At 44.8% G+C, this 19,717-nt stretch overlaps 3 protein-coding genes across 3 annotated transcripts; all 3 read right to left on the bottom strand.

Annotated features, from left to right (window-relative positions):
• Positions 1–498: 498 nt before the first annotated feature.
• Positions 499–1,491, bottom strand: LOC109157261. Its single transcript, XM_019305163.1, has one exon. It carries the CDS (start codon positions 1,489–1,491, stop codon positions 499–501), a length of 993 nt encoding a protein of 330 aa, XP_019160708.1.
• Positions 1,492–7,270: 5,779 nt separating this feature from the next.
• Positions 7,271–9,199, bottom strand: LOC109157260. The gene is made up of 3 exons (XM_019305162.1): positions 8,859–9,199; positions 8,291–8,533; positions 7,271–7,358 (listed from the first exon to the last, which is right to left on the bottom strand). The coding sequence occupies exons 1-3, from the start codon at positions 9,197–9,199 to the stop codon at positions 7,271–7,273; spliced, it is 672 nt and encodes a 223-aa protein (XP_019160707.1).
• A 3,602-nt stretch (positions 9,200–12,801) lies between these two features.
• Positions 12,802–13,557, bottom strand: LOC109157259 (altered inheritance of mitochondria protein 3-like). Its single transcript, XM_019305161.1, has one exon. It carries the CDS (start codon positions 13,555–13,557, stop codon positions 12,802–12,804), a length of 756 nt encoding a protein of 251 aa, XP_019160706.1.
• Between the last annotated feature and the right edge of the window lie 6,160 nt (positions 13,558–19,717).

Raw genomic sequence — 19,717 nt, 5'->3', positions numbered from 1 at the left:
AGGAATTCGGTATTGTTTTTAGTTTTAGTTTCTATGTGGAAACCGTTGGACCGAATATCCCTGAAACTGAGCAAAGTTCTTTTTGATTGAGGATATAGGAGGGCTGAATCAATGATCAACTTTGTTCCTTTAGGAAGAATAAGTGACGCTCTGCCGGAGCCCACAATAGGGATGTCATCATTCGCTATGGTTGAAAGGTTGCCTTTATGTTCCTTGAACGTTTGGAAAAATCTCCGGTCTGTCAGAATAGTGTGCGTAGTCGCACAATCAACCAAGCATAGGGTTGATTCATCTCCCATATCTCTAAAGAAAAGGAATGGGTATCAAGATAATGTCTAAGAAGAATCCATTGTATTTATTCAAAAAAAAAAAACAAAAGAGTTCAAAGATAAGGGATCCATTATTCATATAGGACAAAGGAGTTCAAATATAAACATGCACGCAGGCATGAAGTAAAATGGATGTCCATAAGAAAAAGGAGAGAAAAGAATAGGAGTATCACTCCTGATCTCCATAATCAGCTAGTTCATCGCCTAGCAGGTCATCATTCCCTAAGATGAGGGCATTTGCTTCAGGCAAAGATGATTGCCCAGAATCTTTCTTCTTTTGTCCTCCTTCTTGCTGAAGCATCTTTTGGTAAGCCTCGACCAGATGTTTAGGAGTCCTGCATGTCCTAGACCAATGTCCTTTGCAACCACATTTATAACATGGTTGCGACTGACCAGAGTTCTGTTGTGACTTGTTTGGTCCATTTCTTTGAGTTTGCTTGTTCTGAGGACGGGAGTTACTACCGCTAGCTCCCCCTCTGCCACCTCGCTTTGGGCCCCTGCCACGACCTCTCCCCCTTCCCCGGCCTCGACCCCGCCGATTGTCGCTCTGCTGGGCAACAGTGTGTGCTTCAGGCACAGGTGCAGCGCCAGTTGGACGCGCATTGTGATTTTGCATCAATAACTGGCTATGCTTTTCCGCCACTAGTAAATCCGTAATGAGCTCTGGATGCGTATCATATTTTGTATTCCTGTACTGCTTCTGGAGCACAAGGTCATTTGGATGGAACGTGGATAGAGTTTTTTCAATCAGATCCTCGTCCGTAATTTTTTGCTTACAGAGCTTCAATTGTGACACAATTTTGTGTAGGGCGGAGTTGTATTCAGTCACAGACTTAAAGTCTTGAAATCGGAGGTTAAGCCAATCATGTTGGGCCTGGGGTTGGACCAATGACGTCTGTTGGTCAAAGCGTGCATTAAGAGATTTCCAGAGGACATAGGGGTCTTTTTCTGTTAAGTATTCATTCTTGAGGTCGTGGTTGAGATGGTGGCGGAGGAAAATGAGCGCTTTTGCCTTCTGGGCTGCAGTGCTCGTAGATGTCTCTTCAATGGTGTCCAGCAGTTCTGTAGATTGGAGATATATCTCAACATCAAGTGCCCAAGTAAGGAAATTGCTTCCATCGAGGGCGAGTTCAGCGAATTCTCGTTTTGCGAGAGCAGCCATTTCTACAGAAAATATTTGAATGAGGACCATAAAAAAAATGGAATGTGTGGCCTAGTTTATTTCAATAAACGAAAAGCCCAAAGAAAATATTATATATCATGCCCCAAAAAAATGGTCCAAAAAAAATTAGGGGCTTGAATGAGAAAAAAATAGCCCATGAATGATGGTGGTCCAAAAATGAAAACACTGGTCCAAATAGAAATATGCAAGAAAAGGAGGGCTTTAATAGAAAACCCTAGGCCATAAAGAGAAAAAAAACTGATAAATAGGCCAACGGTTTCCATCGATCAGCAGCACAGGTGCCGTCCAGCGTACCACCTCGCCGCCATGCACCGATCGTCGCCATCGACACACTTTCGGACGCCGATCGCAGATCACACCATCACAAGATTTTGGTTCGTATATATATTTTGATTTTATACGGTTCAAAGATTCAAGGGAGAGAACAAAACTCTATTATTGAAAGGAACTCTATATTATACGGTTCGTATATAGTTTTGATTTTTTTTATTTTAATTTGATTTTGAAAAAAGCAGTAAACAAAACTCAAAGGGAATCATTTGAAGTCAGATAGGATCACAGCATATATACTGAAATCAGGATATTTAAGATAGGATCACAGTATAAGCAGTAAACAAATCACTCTTTACAAATCACTGCATACATATATATATATATATATATATATATATATATATATATATATATATATATATATATATATATATATAAATCAGATAGGATCACAGTATTAAAATATACTATTTATGCATATATGTGTATTTCCAGTAAAACAATAATCTTATGCCCAAATTTCACATATATGAATAAAAGGATAATCATATCTCAAAGTTTATTTAACAACACCATGTAATTGTTAACAAAACTAAACTACGGAGTACCAATTTATTTTGAATTGATCATGCAATTGATCTACGTAGCAAAACAAAACAAATTATGTAAATTATATGTTTGAACAGATGCATAAAACAGATAGAGACATACATGTTTTGAATTTTTCTTCCATATGAAATCCTCACATAGTAATGACAAACATAGTGAGAAATAAGCAGTAAAAAAAATTCATATACAGGTACTTAAGCAAAGCACAAAAGCACAACGGATGAGATAGTTTATAGCAACTATGGGAAAAGCAATACCGTTCACCGGAGAAAATTGGGATCGTGCTGATAACGTGTTAAATGTTTGATGCCCGTTAGCTCTTAGCCGGTGGATTTGCAGGGACAATGCAAAATGTAAATAGACTATGATATGAAGTAGAGAGAGTATGAGAACACCAGGAAAAGATTGTCTTTGCATTATCAAGAAAACAACCTTTTATAGTACAAAGAGATGTAGGTTACAAATCACTACATAATGACAAATTAATCATAATAAAGGGACATAATGTCCATAATAAATATATTTTGTAACAGTATGTGGTATTTTATTCTTGGGTTTCATACCACAAAATAGGGACATAGTTTTGTTGGATTGCACATGTCCTTGCTGAACCTTAACTCGCTCTTGTGATAGCAATTATATGATATGAGCAAAAATATTTTGATCTATCACATCATATGTCTTAAGTTGAGCTATAGTCTTGAACTATAAATAAGTTTTGCCTACAAGGCGAATTCATAGCACTAATTATTGGCTTATATAACTATGACAATGTATATGACTCTAGTATTTGTCCAAAGTCAAGCCTATTTATAGTGCTAGTTTCTGTTATAGAAAATATTTGACATGATTCTTGAATATATTGGGATTTAAAAGATGATAGCTCTCAATTTTGAATATATATTTATCCAGAAGGTAAATTAAGACCTCTAATTTTCCTATGTCACCCCTTAAGCCAAACCTTGATAATGATTATTTGATCGAAAATGATTCTCAAATCCTATGTCAATCCTGGAAGGGTTGTTATGATAAGAAGCAATTATAATCCTCCCTTAACTAAATTTAAGGTTGTAGGATGTTTTTACCTAGATCTGACTCACTGCATATCACAATTATACCCCTTAACACCCAGTACATGGTTTTAAAACAAACATTTCCCTATCTGCGTTATTATTTTTAGTTTAGTGTGCAGTTTATTTTCACATGTCACCACCATTGTGTACCTCTAAGGGCTATCAAAGAAACTAGGTATATATGTTGTTATAAACCTCCGTCTGTTGTTTAAATACCTAGCTTTTATGTGTGCATAAATAAATAAATAAATAAATATATATATATATATATATATATATATATATATATATATATATATATATATATATATATATATATATATATATATATATATATATATATTTATTTATTTATTTATTTATGCACACTGATAGTACTAATTCCACGTAAAGCGGTCAAAGTAATAATACGACCAAATAAAGCAAATTAATCTTTTATTGATCGTGTGAAAGGACCTAATACAATCTAGGTGGCTATTCCGATGGCCGACTGACTGTGGTCGGGATGCTCTGTAAATAGCCTATCGATCGTTCCAAAAGTCCCTCACACTGTTGCCGCCGTGGGTATTTATAACCGCTAGGCCGGAGACACAGCTCCGGCCGGCCGGCATGTAGCCCACGTAGCAACCACGTGTCTTCACCCCGCAAGCCCTGCCTGTCAACGCCTAACGCTGCCACGTGCCTCTTCTCGACTCTCTCGTCTAAGGGCTATCGATCGGGAACTAAAGACTTCTGTCAGGCACGACCGGGTTCTTCTAAGAATATCCGACCTGTAACCTGCATAAACAAGAATAAAATACGTGGCACGTCGGTCGGGGTATTCCCTACCAAGAGCCCCCCAGCCCGGGCCTTTTTGACCGCCCGGGAAAAAATGGGACGGGATGAAGAAGTCCAAACGTCCGCCGCCACCCGACCGGACAGCTGTCATTCTGTCGTGCCACGTGTCAGCTTCTGCGCACCTCGGAGTCCGGAACGGTCACCTCGCGCAAGTGGGCTGTTTCCCGCCCAAAAGTTCTCCTATAAATAGGCCATTCTGAAATTCATTTGAACTTCTACTAACCCTCTCAGTCGATCAGAGCATCCCGAGCAGAAAGCTACAAGAGTCGGTCGAGCAACTAGAATCTCAGGACTTTCAGCTAACTGCAACCATTCGGTAAGTTCTCTTTCCTTCAGCTTTTACTTTTTTCTTTTCGTTATCTAGCGATGGCCGACTACGGGCCTTAACTGACCACGACCGGGTCGTACCCGACCCTAACCCGACCACCCTTTAGGAAGACAGCATGTTGGATACAGACAGCCAGAATATCTCGGGCGCGGACTACGACGACGCGGTTGAGCAGCTCAACGAAGAGATTGACGTCGAAACATCTTCACCAGAGGTCGTTCAACGACCACAAAGAGCCTCCGAGCGGCAAAGGTCGTCCAGCTCGGAGGGGTCATCTAGCTCGAGCGGATCGAGCAGTGGGAGCGGCGAGACTACAACGAGCGAACGACGCTCCTCGACCGAGGCTGCTCGGGAAACGCCGACCCGGGTAATTGGGGATTACCCCCATGCAGCACCTACGACTGGAGGTCGGGAGGCCACACCCGAGTCGGTCAAGGAAGACCCGGCTGCCCCGCCCGCACCAGCCAACGGCGAGTTCATGTTTTTGAACAGAGAAAGCGTCGAGCAGCAAGAGAGCTTGTTGACGTCAGGAGAAGCGTCGAAGATCTCCGCCTTACTCACCGGTCGGGTTCGTTTCGACACCTGTCGGAGTCTGGGGAATATCATCGAGCGACACGAAGGCAAGTGGATCGGGATGCACAACCACTCACTCTTTGCACCGATCCAGATCCCCTTCTCCGCTCTCTTGACCGCGTTTCTGGGTACTACCGAGTGGTCCCGGCCCAGATCTGCCCGAACGCGCATATGATTCTAGCTTGCTTTCCACAAATATGCGCTCGGCACGAGGTCGCGTGCACGATGGAGTTGTTCAACTTCATCTACCAAGTAAAGACCCTGCCGGCCAAATATGGAGGTGGATTTCTGATGATTCAGTCCCGGACGGGCCTATGCACGATCGAGAGTCTGCCCGGGAACAATAAAGGCTGGAAGAACAGGATCTTCTCGGTCGAGTATGACCCGTGGATCCTCCCGGTCGAGAGAACGTGGAGCACTCATTACCGAAAGCAAGTTGTGCCGGTCGAGACGAAGGCCCTCCAGGATGCCGTCTCCAAGATCTCGAGCAAGATCCACGAGTATAAGATCTTCCGCCCGAGGGAGTGCTATGACGAGGCCCGACTACCACCGCCGCGGTATGATCTCGAGGAGAAGTACTTGCCTGTGCCAACGGGCGTGACGATTGCAGGGGCGGCTACCCGGGTTGAGCCGGCGAACGAAGGTCTAACACTAACTGATCGTCCCCGACCCTAACTCCCCGATCACTCTCCGACCTCGGTCTAACCATTTTGTTTTTTGTTTGCAGAAATGGCGGGCTTTGAAGAAGATGAGGCACCCCGAGCCCCCCGAGCCAAGATCGTGCTCGGGAAAAAGAAGACAAAGGCCAAGCCAGCCGGGGAACAACAAATCCCGACCGCCTGGCCGATTGGCGCATCCAAAATCGTCACCACCGCCGAAGGCTTTGTGGTCGAGGGTTTTGACGTCCTGGTCTCCCGGGTGGCTGCTCGGAAAGGCAAGGAAAAGGCGACCGAGAAGGAAACCGAGGACGGTGGCGCGCTGAAGCGCTAGAGGAATCAGCGCAGCCCGAGCCCGAGCCCCCTGGTTAGGGCCATTGCGGGTGATGCGTCTATCCTCACCCGGATCGGTAATTCCGGGCCGGTCAGGGAAGATATGACGAAGATGACCCCGACCCAAGTGGCCGAGATGATTGGCCATGATCTGGCTGAGGTAAGAACTTTTTGTCTTCGTACTTTCATATAACTGTCTCTGCTTGGGCTAATCCCGATCGTTTTATTTCTAGGTATCCCGAGCAACCCAATTCCTCCAGCACCGAGCGCGGCCAACGAGGCCTATGCACTGAAGAAGGTTGCCGACCGGCGACTGGGGGAGATTACCGAACTCCAGGTTGAATTGAAGAAAGCCAAGGAGGGTCGGGCAGCGGCGGAGAAGGCCGCCCGGGAAGCGAAGGGGGCCCAAGAGCTGGCCGAGAAGGCCGCGAAAGAGGCTCTCGGGGAGGCGAAAGATCTCAAGGCCCGATTGGGCAATCTTGGCAATTTGGCGCAATTCATCTACCGGGACGAGGCGTCCGGTACGAAGTTCCTCCGGGAGACCCGGAAGACGAAGGTCGGGGAAACGCTGATCTGGCGTTCAGGTGCTGGGCGTTCAAGTTCGGCCAGCGGAAGATGCGCGCAAAGACCCAAGCATTCATGGAGGAAGCTCTCGAGGGCGAGGATCTTCAGCTGGTCTTGACGACCCTACCCGATGAAGTCGCCGACCCCGGCCCACCGCCATTCGGTCCCGAGGAGGATGAGGCTGAGCCGAGCGATGCTCCGAAGAAGTAGTTTAGGTTTACTTCTTCATTTTTGTGCAAGTGAACTCCATCGGGAGCCCAGTCCCGATTTGTACCGGGCACATTTTGAATTAATGAAATTGTTTTTTGTCCATCTTGTTTCGTTCGGTTTACTTTCAAGCGTTTGCTTTTGTTTGTTCGTATGCCGGTCGTCCTTTGCCAGACCATTCATCCTAATGAACTGGTCGTGCGTGTCCCGACCCAATGGCCTTTTGGCCTTTTGAAAACTCGAAGAACTTTTTTGGCCTCTTCGATCGGGTTTTTCCCGATCACCTGGCCTTGTACATCGAAAACTCAAAAAAGTTTTTCGGCCTGTCCATTTTGGGTCTTCCCGATCGCCTGGCCCTTGGATTTCCTTCCTTCCTTCACCCTAGCCCCCACACTGTTGTGCCCACAAGACACGAGTGAGTGCAACAGTGGAAAGAAGTTGGACGGATCGGGGAGTTTTTGGTGTAGCTCTGGTTTCCCCGATCGATGGCGTGACCCGAGCGTCCGCCGAAGATGAGCGCAATAGCCAGTCTTTAGAATTTGATCGGCCAAGTAGTAGGTGGCTATTAGAGCCAATTAGGTAGGTGGCTATTAGAGCCAATTAGGTAGATGGCTATTAGAGCCAATTAGCTGTACACCCCTATCGGTCGGGACCGAGGGAGAGGTGTTATGTTGGGCGAAAAGCCCCTCTTCATTGCTGATGCCGAGTCTCGATCGGGTAGTTTCCAAACACAGCTGGTTTGGGAAGCAGATTTAGAACAACCTACTTCATGCTTAAATAATTTAAAATAACCGATCGGGCCGCCGTATGCAAACGGTCGAGAAATCACCAATCGTATATACATTAATAACTCCCGTTTGCAGACGGTTAGGAATTTACAAATAAACAAGCATTAAACGATGAAAGGGCCCACTCGCAGGTCTAAGCCCCCACTCCATCTACAATTACAAACACTAATGCCTAAAGAGGACGAGGTGCTCGGAGTTCCACATGCCCTCGATCTGTCTCCACGACCGTGATGATATACGGACATTCTCAATTTTGAGCTAGCTTCCCGCCTTCCAAAGGCTGACTTGCCTCTCGACGACGTAGAACATAGTCTCCAACTTGGATACCGAGGGTTAACCCGAACGTCTTTCGAGCTCTTCACTCTTTTCTGGTACTCAGCCATACGCCGAGCGGCTAGCTCTCTCTTCTCTTCGACTCCGTCGAGATCCACGACCATAAAATGTTCGTTTTCCTCGGCATTGTAAGATCGCTCCCTATCGGTCGGGATCCATGCCTCGATCGGGAGACGAGCCTCGGCCCCATAGACTAGGGCGAACAGAGTCTCCAAAGTTGCCTCCTTCGGGGTCGTTCGATAAGTCCAAAGAACATAGGGGAGCTCATCGGCCCAGCTACGACCGGCGGAGTGCAACTTCTTCATCAGACCTTCCAGAATCATCCGATTAGCATTCTCGACCTGTCCATTTCCCTGGGGATAAGCCACTGATGACCGGATGGAGGTTGTCCCGATCGTGGCAAGAAAGTTTTGGAAGTACTGGCTTACAAACTGGCGGCCGTTGTCGCTGATGAGATGCAGGGGCACGCCAAAGCGGGAAATGACATTGCGCCGAAGAAACCTAGCACATTGTTGAGAAGTGATCGTGGTTAATGGCTCGGCCTCGATCCACTTGGAAAAATAGTCGATGGCGACAATAACGAACCTCCTCCGTCCGGATAGTTGTGGGAATGGCCCCAAAATATCCACCCCCCACCTTGCAAAAGGGATTACAGTCGTGACCGGCTGGTAAAATGTAGCCGGTCGTCCGGGCATCCGAGCGAACAACTGGCATGTCTCGCACTTCCTTTTCTAATTTCTCACAATCTAGCTGAAGAGACGGCCAGTAATACCTGATCAGCATGATACGGCGAGCTAACGATCGGCCTCCTTGATGTGACGAGCAGATGCCCGAATGCAATTCCTTCATAACCAAATCAGCTTCAAACGCAGTCAAGCAACGCTTGAGATGGCCACCATACGACCGCCTATACAGACGACCATCTTGCACCTGAAACCTAGGAGCTCTGAGCTTGGATTTCCGAGCACGTTGGGGGTCGTCTGGGAGCCGACCGTGCTCGAGGTACTCCATCAGATCTGTGATCCATGTGTCCTCCGCCGGTTGGATGGGTGCGGCCGGCAATCGGTGGATGTTGTGCCTGGGGATCACCAGAGTCCGAGCAATCTTCGACATATGTTCCGGGGCATCTTGAGCTAACATGGACAGAATATCCGCGTCAGCATTATCCAGTCGGGGAACATGTCAAACGGTGTACCCCCGGAACAAAGTGAGCTTTTCCATCGCCAGGTCCCGGTAAGCCTGTAGTCGCTCACCATTTACTTCATAATCACCCAGGACCTGCCCGACCACGAGTGCGGAATTAGTTTGAGCCCGGATGTATTCAGCCCCCAAGTCCCGAGCGCATTGCAGGCCATTGACAAAGGCCTCGTACTCGGCTTCGTTGTTGGTCGGGTGGAACTGATACATCAACGCAAAATATACTTTGAAACCCTCCGGGCTCGTGACCATGACTCCTCCTCCTGCTCCTCTCTTGCTACTTGATCCGTCGGTGGCCAACTACCACCACGCCGCTTCAGGGTCCTCGACCTCCGGAAGGCGGATCTCCCGAGCGGTGCACTCGACCAAGAAGTCTGCCAACGCTTGACGCTTTATTGCCGGTCGCGGTCGGTACTCAATAGCATACTGAGTCAGCATGAGCGCCCACTTAACTAAGCGCCCTGAAGAAGAAGCAGTTCGGAGAACTGGGCCGATCGGCTGATCGGTTAACACTCGAATGGCTCTACCTTGGATATAGGGAGCTAACTTCTTCGCTGCTATGTACAAAGCATAGACGACCTTCTCTAGCCGGGAGTACCGGAGCTCGGGCCCATGGAGCGGATGACTCACATAGTACACCGGTTGCTGGGCCCCTTCGGGATCAGTTCGGCACAAAACTGCGCTTACTGCTCGATCGGATACGGCGAGGTACACGTCTAGCTCTTCCCCGAGCTCTGGCTTCGATAGTACGATGGGTGACATGAGATATTCTTTCAACTCATCGAAAGCCGCTCGGTATTCATCGTCCCAGACAAATCCATTCACGTTGCGCAATACCTTGAAGAACGGTAGAGCGCGCTCGGCTAGCTTGGAGAGGAAACGGCTTAAAGCTGCCAACCGACCGGTCAATTGTTGAACCTCCCGAACGGTGGTGGGCGGTTGCATATCCAAAATAGCCTTGACCTTGGCCGGGTTGGGCTCGATCCCTCTCTTGGTCATCATATAGCCGAAGAATTTCCCCGTTTGAACCGCAAATGTGCACTTGGTCGGGTTCAATCTCAACTGATACCTACACATAATCTTAAAACATTCCCGGAGGTCCCGAGTGTGGTCGGATCGGTCCCGACTCTTGACCAGCATATCATCTATATATGCTTCCATCGTTCGGCCTAAAAGATCCGCAAAGAGCATGTTGACTATCCTCTGATATGTTGCTCCTGCGTTGTGAAGGCCGAACGGCATCACTCGGTAACAGTACAGCCCGTCCGGGGTCACGAAGGTTGTCTTACTCTCGTCTTCATGGTGCATCATTATCTGGTGATAACCCTTAAAAGCATCCATGAAGCTCATGAGCTCGGCCCCGGCCGTCTCGTCGACCATTTGATGAATACTCAGGAGTGGGTATGGGTCGAGCGGGCAGGCCTTGTTGAGGTTCGTAAAGTCAATGCACATCCTCCATGCCGGGGGCTTGAGAACAAGAACGATGTTAGCCACCCACTCGGGATAGATAACCGGTTGGATGTGCTCGATCGTCGCCATCTTTTTGACCTCTTCTCTGACGAATTCTCGGCGATTGAAAGATAAATGCCGCGTCTTCTGGACGGGCGACCGGCTTGGCCGCGAGATCTACAGCAAGCTTGTGGCATATGACTGTACGATCGATCCCGGGCATGTCCTCGGGCCCCCACGCAAAGATATCGGCAAACTCTCGGAGGATTGCCAGCACTTCTGATCGTAGCTCGGGGGTGAGAGCCTGGCCTATTTTGATCTTCCTGTCCGGTCGGTCCTCGGACAGGGGAACTTCCTCAATTTCTTCGGAAGGCTCGGGTTGCTCCTTCCAGTCACGGGTGGCCTCCTTCACGATCGTGTTCACCTGGGAAGACGTGCCAGCATCACATTTGTTGACGGCCCGGGTGTAACATTTCCTCGCGGATTGAACGTCTCCGCGAACCACACCGACCCTGTTCGGGGTGGGGAATTTCATGCATAGATGGGGCATTGAAATTATCCCACCGATCTTCATTATAGCGGGTTGGCCTAAGATGATGTTGTGGACGCAGTGCAAATTGACCACAACAAATTCCAACTCGGTCTTGACAGATTTTGGCGGGACGCCAATCTCGACCGGGAGTGTAATTTTCCCTTCGGGGCGAATAAGGGCCCCGGTGAATCCTGACAATGGTACACCAACCGGAATCAACTCACTTTTGTCCAGATTAAGCTTTTCAAAGACGTCCAAATAAAGGACATTAACACTGCTCCCCGTGTCCACCATGACACTGTGGACATCGGTCCCGTTCACGTCGATCGTGACCACGAGGGCTTCCAATCCGTGGTCACCGCTGTTGGGTTGATCCTCCAAGGTGAAGGTTATAGGCTCCATCTTTTCCCTTTTCCCGGTGTCACGGGAGTCTACGATCGCGACCGGACAGTTCTCCCTCGGTCGGGAGGCGTCTTCCAAACCGCCAAAAATCACATGGATGGTCGGTTTGCCCGCCGGTCGGCTGCTAGATGGAGGGTCGGGGTCTCTGCGGTCCTGACGATCCGACCGATCTGAGCGGTGGTGAGAGCGCCTGTGATCTCTCCGATCGTTATCTTTCTTCGTCTCTTTCCTTTTACCCACACACTTATTCAACTTTCCCAGATTCAACAAATCTTCCAATAGCTGTCTCAAGTGTGTGCACTCCTCCGTGTCATGCCCGGCACAACGATGATAAGCGCAGTGCTTAGACTTGTCCAGTCCGTCTTGTCCGGGATGAGGGTGGCGAATAAGATTGCAGGACTGAGCGTACTGCATGGCTTCCGCTGCGGATCGGTTCAAAGCCGTAAACTTGTCAGGCTGGGTGCGGGGTCGGGGATGATCATCACCCGATCGATGTTCCGCCGACCGGTGGGTTTCTGGGATGAAGTCCCGACCTCCTGCGATCTCTTGACGGCATTCGCTTCTCCGGCGTTAGCGTAATCTGTCACCCTTCGGAGGGCCTCTTCATACGTGGTGGGGGGTGGAGGATGAAGTCCTAGTATAAATAACCGGCCCGGAGGGAAATATGGAGCATATGGGTGGCGGTTGGATCATCCATTGGTTCAACCTCCCCGACCGCGGCCTTCCACTTGACCAGAAAGTCGGACAAGCTCTCCCCCTCCAACTGCTTGGCCTTTTCCAGATACATGTAGGGCTTTCTCACTATCTTGAAAGTAACAAACTTCCGCATAAACTTCATCGCCAGGGTAGCAAAATCAGAAATGGAACCCGACTGCAACGTTCGAAACCACTCCGCCGCCCTACCGGAAAGCGTGGAGTAGAAAGCCCTACACATCACGGCGTCTGATACGCCCATCATCATCATGTTTCCGTAGTAGGTGTTGACATGGACCTCAGGGTCCGTACGGCCATCATAACCCTTGTTCCCCGGGACTTGTATATCGAGCGGGTATGGCTGGGTCATTATCTCCGCTGTGAAGGGTGTCCTCAATAAGGAGGCTGATTGATCGACCAGGGGCCTCACTGCGTGCTCATTTCAAAACCGAGCGAATTCTGCCTGGAGGTCGTTGAGCAGTCCTCGGGTCTCGTTAAGCTCAGTCGTCTGGGCCTGGGTCGGCTCCCGGGCGTGTCGTCGACGATGTGATTTCGACCCACTATGTGCAGACGAACCCTCCTGGCTAGCCACTTGCATCGGTAGATCTACTGAGCGTCGGCTCAGGTCCTGTGGTCCCAATCGTTGCCGCATTGCTGGACGGAGCCGCTCAAATGCTACTGCCCGGTTGACTTCTTCAGGGTCTTCTGCTTGGGCTTGTATCTCCGGTTGTACCTGCTGAGCCTGCCGTGGTACCTCCATGGCCGCGGCACCCTGCGACCCCAACCTCGAACGAGCCGAGCGCCTAGCCCGAGAAGTGGGCTGAAGCTCCGGCTCGGTCGGTACAGTCGGGTAAATCAGAGGAGCGGGGGCTGGAGCCGTGTACGTAGGCGTATAAGGGGGATAGCCGGTTGGTGGTGTATAATACATTGGCTGCCTGGGCCAATATCCATATTGTGGTGGCGGGACCGGGTAAGGATACTGCGCGGGATACTGAAATTGTTGACCGGGTGGTGGATATCCCGGTTGAATGTAATTGACCGGTTGCTGGGCGGTCGGGTATTGTGACGCTGGGTGAGGCGGTGAGAGATTGAGATTTAGGTCAACGGTCTGACCCTGGTATTGAGTGGGCTGATGGTCGGATGAGCTCGCTGCATCTGTTTGATCATCGCCAAAGAGGTTATATGCGAATGGATACATTGTGATAGGTGGAACCGGTGCTCGTCAGACGATAGCTTTCTTGCACGGGTCCCCACGGACGGCGCCAAAATGATAGTACTAATTCCACGTAAAGCAGTCAAAGTAATAATACGACCAAATAAAGCAAGTTAATCTTTTATTGATCGTGTGATTGGACCTAATACAATCTAGGTGGCTATTCCGAGGGCCGACTGACTGCGGTCGGGATGCTCTGTAAATAGCCTATCGATCGTTCCAAAAGTCCCTCACACTGTTGTCGCCGTGGGTATTTATAGCCGCAAGGCCGGAGACACAGCTCCGGCCGGCCGGCATGTAGCCCACGTAGCAACCACGTGTCTTCACCCCGCAAGCCCTGCCTGTCAACGCCTAACGCTGCCACGTGCCTCTTCTTGACTCTCTCGTCTAAGGGCTATCGATCGGGAACTGAAGACTTCGGTCGGGCAAAGCGCCGGTCGGGCACGACCGGGTTCTTCTAAGAATATCCGACCTGTAACCTGCATAAACAAGAATAAAATACGTGGCATGTCGGTCGGGGTATTCCCTACCACACACATAAAAGCTAATTTTTACACGTGGATTGCACGACTGATTTAATGTCCAATATTTGTATTTAAATAAGTAATTCAAAGTACATCAATGCAAGATTATATCGGAGAAGTAATTTATAGTTGAATTAAAATTAATGTTCCCACTTTTCTAAAAATAATTATCTGAATACGTATTGTAGTTGGTATGATATTAGATAGTATATGCTACTTTTGGTTGGAATTACTATAAGTTTTGTTAATTTGCCTTTAGATAGGTTTGTCATTTTCTTCGTCTCCATTGCTTGTCCGTTTCTTTTTGTTGATAGTTTCTTATGTGCAATTGGGTTACTGGTGCTAATTTGCAAAAAGAACTCAAAAATATTATTGTTAGTTTTGGGTGATTATTGTTTCGGTTTCATGATTATATTGGATTTAAAGGTGTTGACTTTGTTGTACGAGTTGCAAACATGAAAATTTAATGAGTACGCATTACTTGCACAAATTGAATGCTAAAAATATACCAAAAGAGAAGTGATAGAGAATGGGCAAAATCATAGCATTGGCGTATCTTTTTCACTTATATCCGGAAGATGTCTAAGTTAAAGGGAGCCAATGAGGCACACTACCTTCAATCTGATTCGCCCAAAAAAAAAAAAAAAAAAAAAAAAAAAACACTTGAAGGCTCTACAAATTCTCTAACCCGGAAAGAATTAATCCTGATCAAAATCTGGCTTGTATGAAGGTGCAATTGCACTAAACTTTTTGCATTTGACAAAACAAAGGTGATTGAACCAGAAACATTGTTGTTATTTAACAGGAGTCACCACTTATCGTGATAGAATCGGTTGAAGAGGCAAGCAGTACGGGCCAATTAAATGTCTTAGGAATCAAAGATTTTGCTGGTGAGGCTCGGCTCAACCAATTGTTGCCACTCTCTTGTTTCCTATGTTTGCTTCAATACTTTACATGATTGGGATGAGGTTTGAACCTAAGACCTTCCTTATGACATTCCTTCAATACTTTACATGATTGATGAAATTAATTGACAACGACATTGATTCCCGTGGAGTATGTATACAGTCTAGCTAATTAATTGACCAAATTTAATGTTAAATTATGTCAACTATGATTGGGATGAGGTTCGAACCTAAGACCTACCTTATGCAAATCAATAAGTTAAGAATAATAAATAGTTAACAGAATATTACATTACTAAAATTTACACTAACTGAATGCATGGATTTTCAGGAAAAGTAAATGATATAATAAAGGTTAAGTAGGAAAAATTTAAAAAAAAAAAAATATCAAAATCAAAATAATATGAATCATTCATTTCAACAAACAATTGGACCAATATTTTTTAGTTTCATTATAGGTCTAACTTTATCGGCTCTTATTATTATTATTATTATTATTATTATTATTATTATTATTATTATTATTATATATATATATATATATATATATATATATATATATATATGCATATGCATATGCGATAGTGATCACGTGAATCCATGCATGAGACCAATGTGGTGCATTAAAAAAAAATTAGATATATGATTGAGATTAGTTGGGAGGGGTTCAAAATTCATTTGTGCATATGAGGCATGTGTTGTGTGCATATCCTATGTTGCACACAACACATGCTTAATATGCATGCACAAGTTTTGGATTTCCTAATTACACACAACACATGCTTAATATGAACACTCGAATTTTGAAACCTTTAATTGCACGCAATACATTCTCATATGCACACACGAATTTTGGACCCCCCACCCACCCACCCACCCAATGATCTCATCCATAAATCTATATTTTTAATACACTATATTGGTTTGATTCTCATAGACTCATGGGAGGATGGTTCCCATAGGAAAAAAAAAAAAAAAAAAACATATTTTACTTTGGTTGATAGAGAATTTATTTCAATGGAAAAATGAATTATTTGCTCTCTCTTGGTATTTTTTTTCCACACTTTTTGGGAGAAAAGTTACGACATAAATTTTTGTTTTACCCTCACATATTTTTACTATGTAGGTCCATTTGAATCTTTATACTAATTACTTGTTTTTCTAGGCGCTTTGCGCGAATAGAATAATGCCTAATACTTATTTTTAAATAAGTATTTCAAAGTATACCAATGCAATATTATATAGAAGATGTTCATGTATAGGTAAATAAATGTTAAATTTATTTATTTAAATTGGTAATTTAAAGTATATAAATGCAAGATAATATATGAGAGGTTGATTATATATAACTGTCACAAAAATAAATGTTTGCAACTTTGTAATAACGTTAATCTAGGTACTAAGTCTAAAAGCGATAGTCTAAATAAATATTATTTTTGATTAAAATTTTTCTAATTCTCTTTTAGGTAACATTGTTATTGTTTCCATCTTCAATACATGTCCTTTTTTTTTTTTTTTGTTATTGGTAATGTGTCATGTGCAATTGGGTTATTGGTAGTATCATAGAGGGATTCATCATGCAATGAGATTATGGTGTATGAAATTTTAGATTTGTCTTGTTGTGTATATGACTGAGATCTTAGTTGTGCATGCTATGAACTCTTTATCTTACAAGCACATGTTGATATTTGGTAACGGTAGTTTTTCCCTACATGTTTCACGTGTTGTGAGACATCTAATTCTAAATTAATTAAATGCATATATATTATTTTTTGTTGTAGCTGCTAATTTATTTTTTTTTAATTTAAGTAATAAGAGCAATAAAGTGGGAAAATTATGATGTAGGTGGACACGGTTCCAAAACTGTTCATAATTATGAATATATAGTTCAAAAATTATGAACATATAGTTCTATAATTATGAACATAGAGTTGTAAACATAATTATGAACATATAGTTCTGTAATTATGAATATAGAGATTCAATAATGTTGGAAAAATAGCATTAAAATGGCATTTTAAGTGGCTATTTTGTGGTACAATTATCGGTGGGGTCCACTTCCGATTTGGGTCGTGTCAAAGTGGATTCGGGTTCTTCGTAGTGAGACGAAAAGATTGATATATTGTACGCTCAAAACGGATAATGGGTGAATGAGATATTGATTCTCAAAGTAGACCCATTGACTTGGAAAAATGAAGGGAAAAGTGAGCTTTGTCCCACATTGGTTTGGAAAGAGGATTTGACCCCCCTTTTATACAAGAGCTTTTTTAGAGCTTGTAGAATTGTATAACATCGAGGCTCTCTCGCGCGGGGGGGGGGGGGGGGTGCAAATCAAATTCCAACTAGAGATGACTTCGGAAAAGCTTGATTCAAGCTCGAACTCGTGTGCGCCGGCACCTACGGGCACGAATGTCGTCCGGAAATTGGCTGTCTAGTTTCGGCCTAGGCCGAAACATTGACAGTTCCGTCCTAGCAGAATGCCAACGGACACCGGAAATTGGCTGTCTAGTGCCGAAACATTGACAGTTCCGTCCTAGCAGAATGCCAACGGACACCGGAAATTGGCTGTCTAGTTTCGGCCTAGGCCGAAACTAGACAGTTCCGTCCTGGCAGAATGCCAACGGACAAAAGTGTGAATATTCAGATGTTACATAGCCAAATGTAATGGCAATGATCAATGCTATTAAGTACTCCATCCCTATATAAGAAGGGTGTAATGGCAATGATCAATGCTATTAAGTACTCCATCCCTATATAAGAAGGGTAGAAGACAGAAGCTTTAGACACAACTAAGAACAAGCACAAGAGCTCTACACGATTTTTTTGTTTTCAAGCTTCAAAACACTTCTGCTTCTACTCCTTTCTTTGCCTAACTGTGTTCAAGGCTGTTGCTCTAGTTCGCCGGGTTCGTTCGTTTGGGTGCTCAAACGTCGAACCGTAGGGCGTTTTATCCTGGGAAACCTAGGCCACGGCGCTCCTAGCACTTTTGGGAGGTGGCAAATAAGGTTTTAAGGAAAGAGTGGTCTCTTGACTCACGCTAAAAAAACCCTTACCCAAACACGAGCCAATCTTTCCTTCTTTCGGTTTTGGATTATGCTTCTAAGCAAAAATCCTCCCTTCTTTTGATATATTCGTTGGATTGGACCTATAATCTGAGGATTATTTGTTCCTTTTTGGTTGATATATATTGGTATATCTTTTTCCGTAGATATACATATATATATATACATAACCGTTGGATCCGTTTTATATATATATTTGTGTGTGTATATATATATATATATATCTCGGATGAATATCAAATAATATTTTATATACTTGTGTGTGTATATATAAATATTATTTTACGATATTAAATCGATTTTTGGTTCATTATCACCAACAATCTTAAAACCTTATTTATTTTGATAATGAACAAATCGGTGGAGTCCAAGAGTATTGGATCCGTGAATGTTGCCGGAGGTGCACATTCAAATGGTAGGAACGGCAACGATGTTGCACATTCCGTGATGCCGGTTGACGGCGGCAACGTTGGAAATAATATTTCCATGGGAGTTGCAAAAACACACGATGGTGCTCCGGAGAACTTTGGTTCACGATCCGGTAGACCTGTGGCAAAAGGCACACAATTGGTACCTATTGTGTTGCCTAGTGGATCGGCTAAAAGCCATGAAGGATCCTATGATGGTGTAATGACTACATGGTCTGAGGACTATGGTAGTGTTACAAATGACTTCAACCGTAATCGAAGGAAACTCAAGCGAAAGCTTAGATTTCAAGAAAATTACGAAAAGAAGGAGAAATGCCACTACGAAACGAACCGTCATCCTAGTGAAAAGGGTTGAGGATAACTTCGCTATGTTTAAGACATGTGGATGGTTGGACGAGTGAGGTCACAACCGAGGTACCCCCGATGTGCGCTATGGACCACCCTTCGTGGAGTGGACGATTGGAAAATGGAACAAGGCACACGGGTTGAAGGATCACTACAAGATAGGAATAAGGAAATTAATTTCCAATGTAATTTTCCTATTTATTTATTTTGAATAAATGCTGTAGTATCCTTATGATACATTTTTTATTGTTGAATAAAAAATGAATTGTTCCATTGAGCTATTGAATCATAGTACATACGAATTATTTGATGAAATAATGTTGAATGTATGAAATGATTCAATATGGGTGCGTAATGCATCACGTAGCATTATGTGGAAAATGCTAAAATGGCTTAACGGCCGGAACAAAATGTAACAAGCATGTTACATGTTTGAAATCCCGTAAAAGGACTGCGGTCCTGGTTCATGTAGAACGATAAGGATTTCAAGGATCAATTTGTCAAAATTTGGGATAGCTATATAATCGTGAGCGTCACAGCTCAATTGTTGAATATTTTAATTAATATTCTGAGAACGATTATATAAGCTTGATTAAACTAGTCGGAAAATTTGGTTGATTTATTCTCGTTAATTGTGTGATAATTAACTTGATCAAAAATTCCATATTATACTAGTATATTTAATTTGAGACAAATTGTGTTTTGGTGAATAGTGCTTTTGTAGCACTAATGGAAAGTGTAATTTGGCACTTTGAAGTGCAAATTAAAACACTGTAACAGTGCTATTAAGCACAAGGAAGAGTGCTTAATTAGGCACTTTCGGCCACTTGGTGGCTGCACCTTTAGGTGTTGAAAACTTAAGCATTTGTGCTTTGGTAATA

This window comes from Ipomoea nil, unplaced genomic scaffold (assembly GCF_001879475.1).
Source record: "Ipomoea nil cultivar Tokyo-kokei standard unplaced genomic scaffold, Asagao_1.1 scaffold2779, whole genome shotgun sequence".
NCBI lineage: Eukaryota > Viridiplantae > Streptophyta > Magnoliopsida > Solanales > Convolvulaceae > Ipomoea > Ipomoea nil.
The sequence above is the reverse complement of the archived record's forward strand: the minus strand, read 5'-3'. Positions and strand labels throughout refer to the sequence as shown.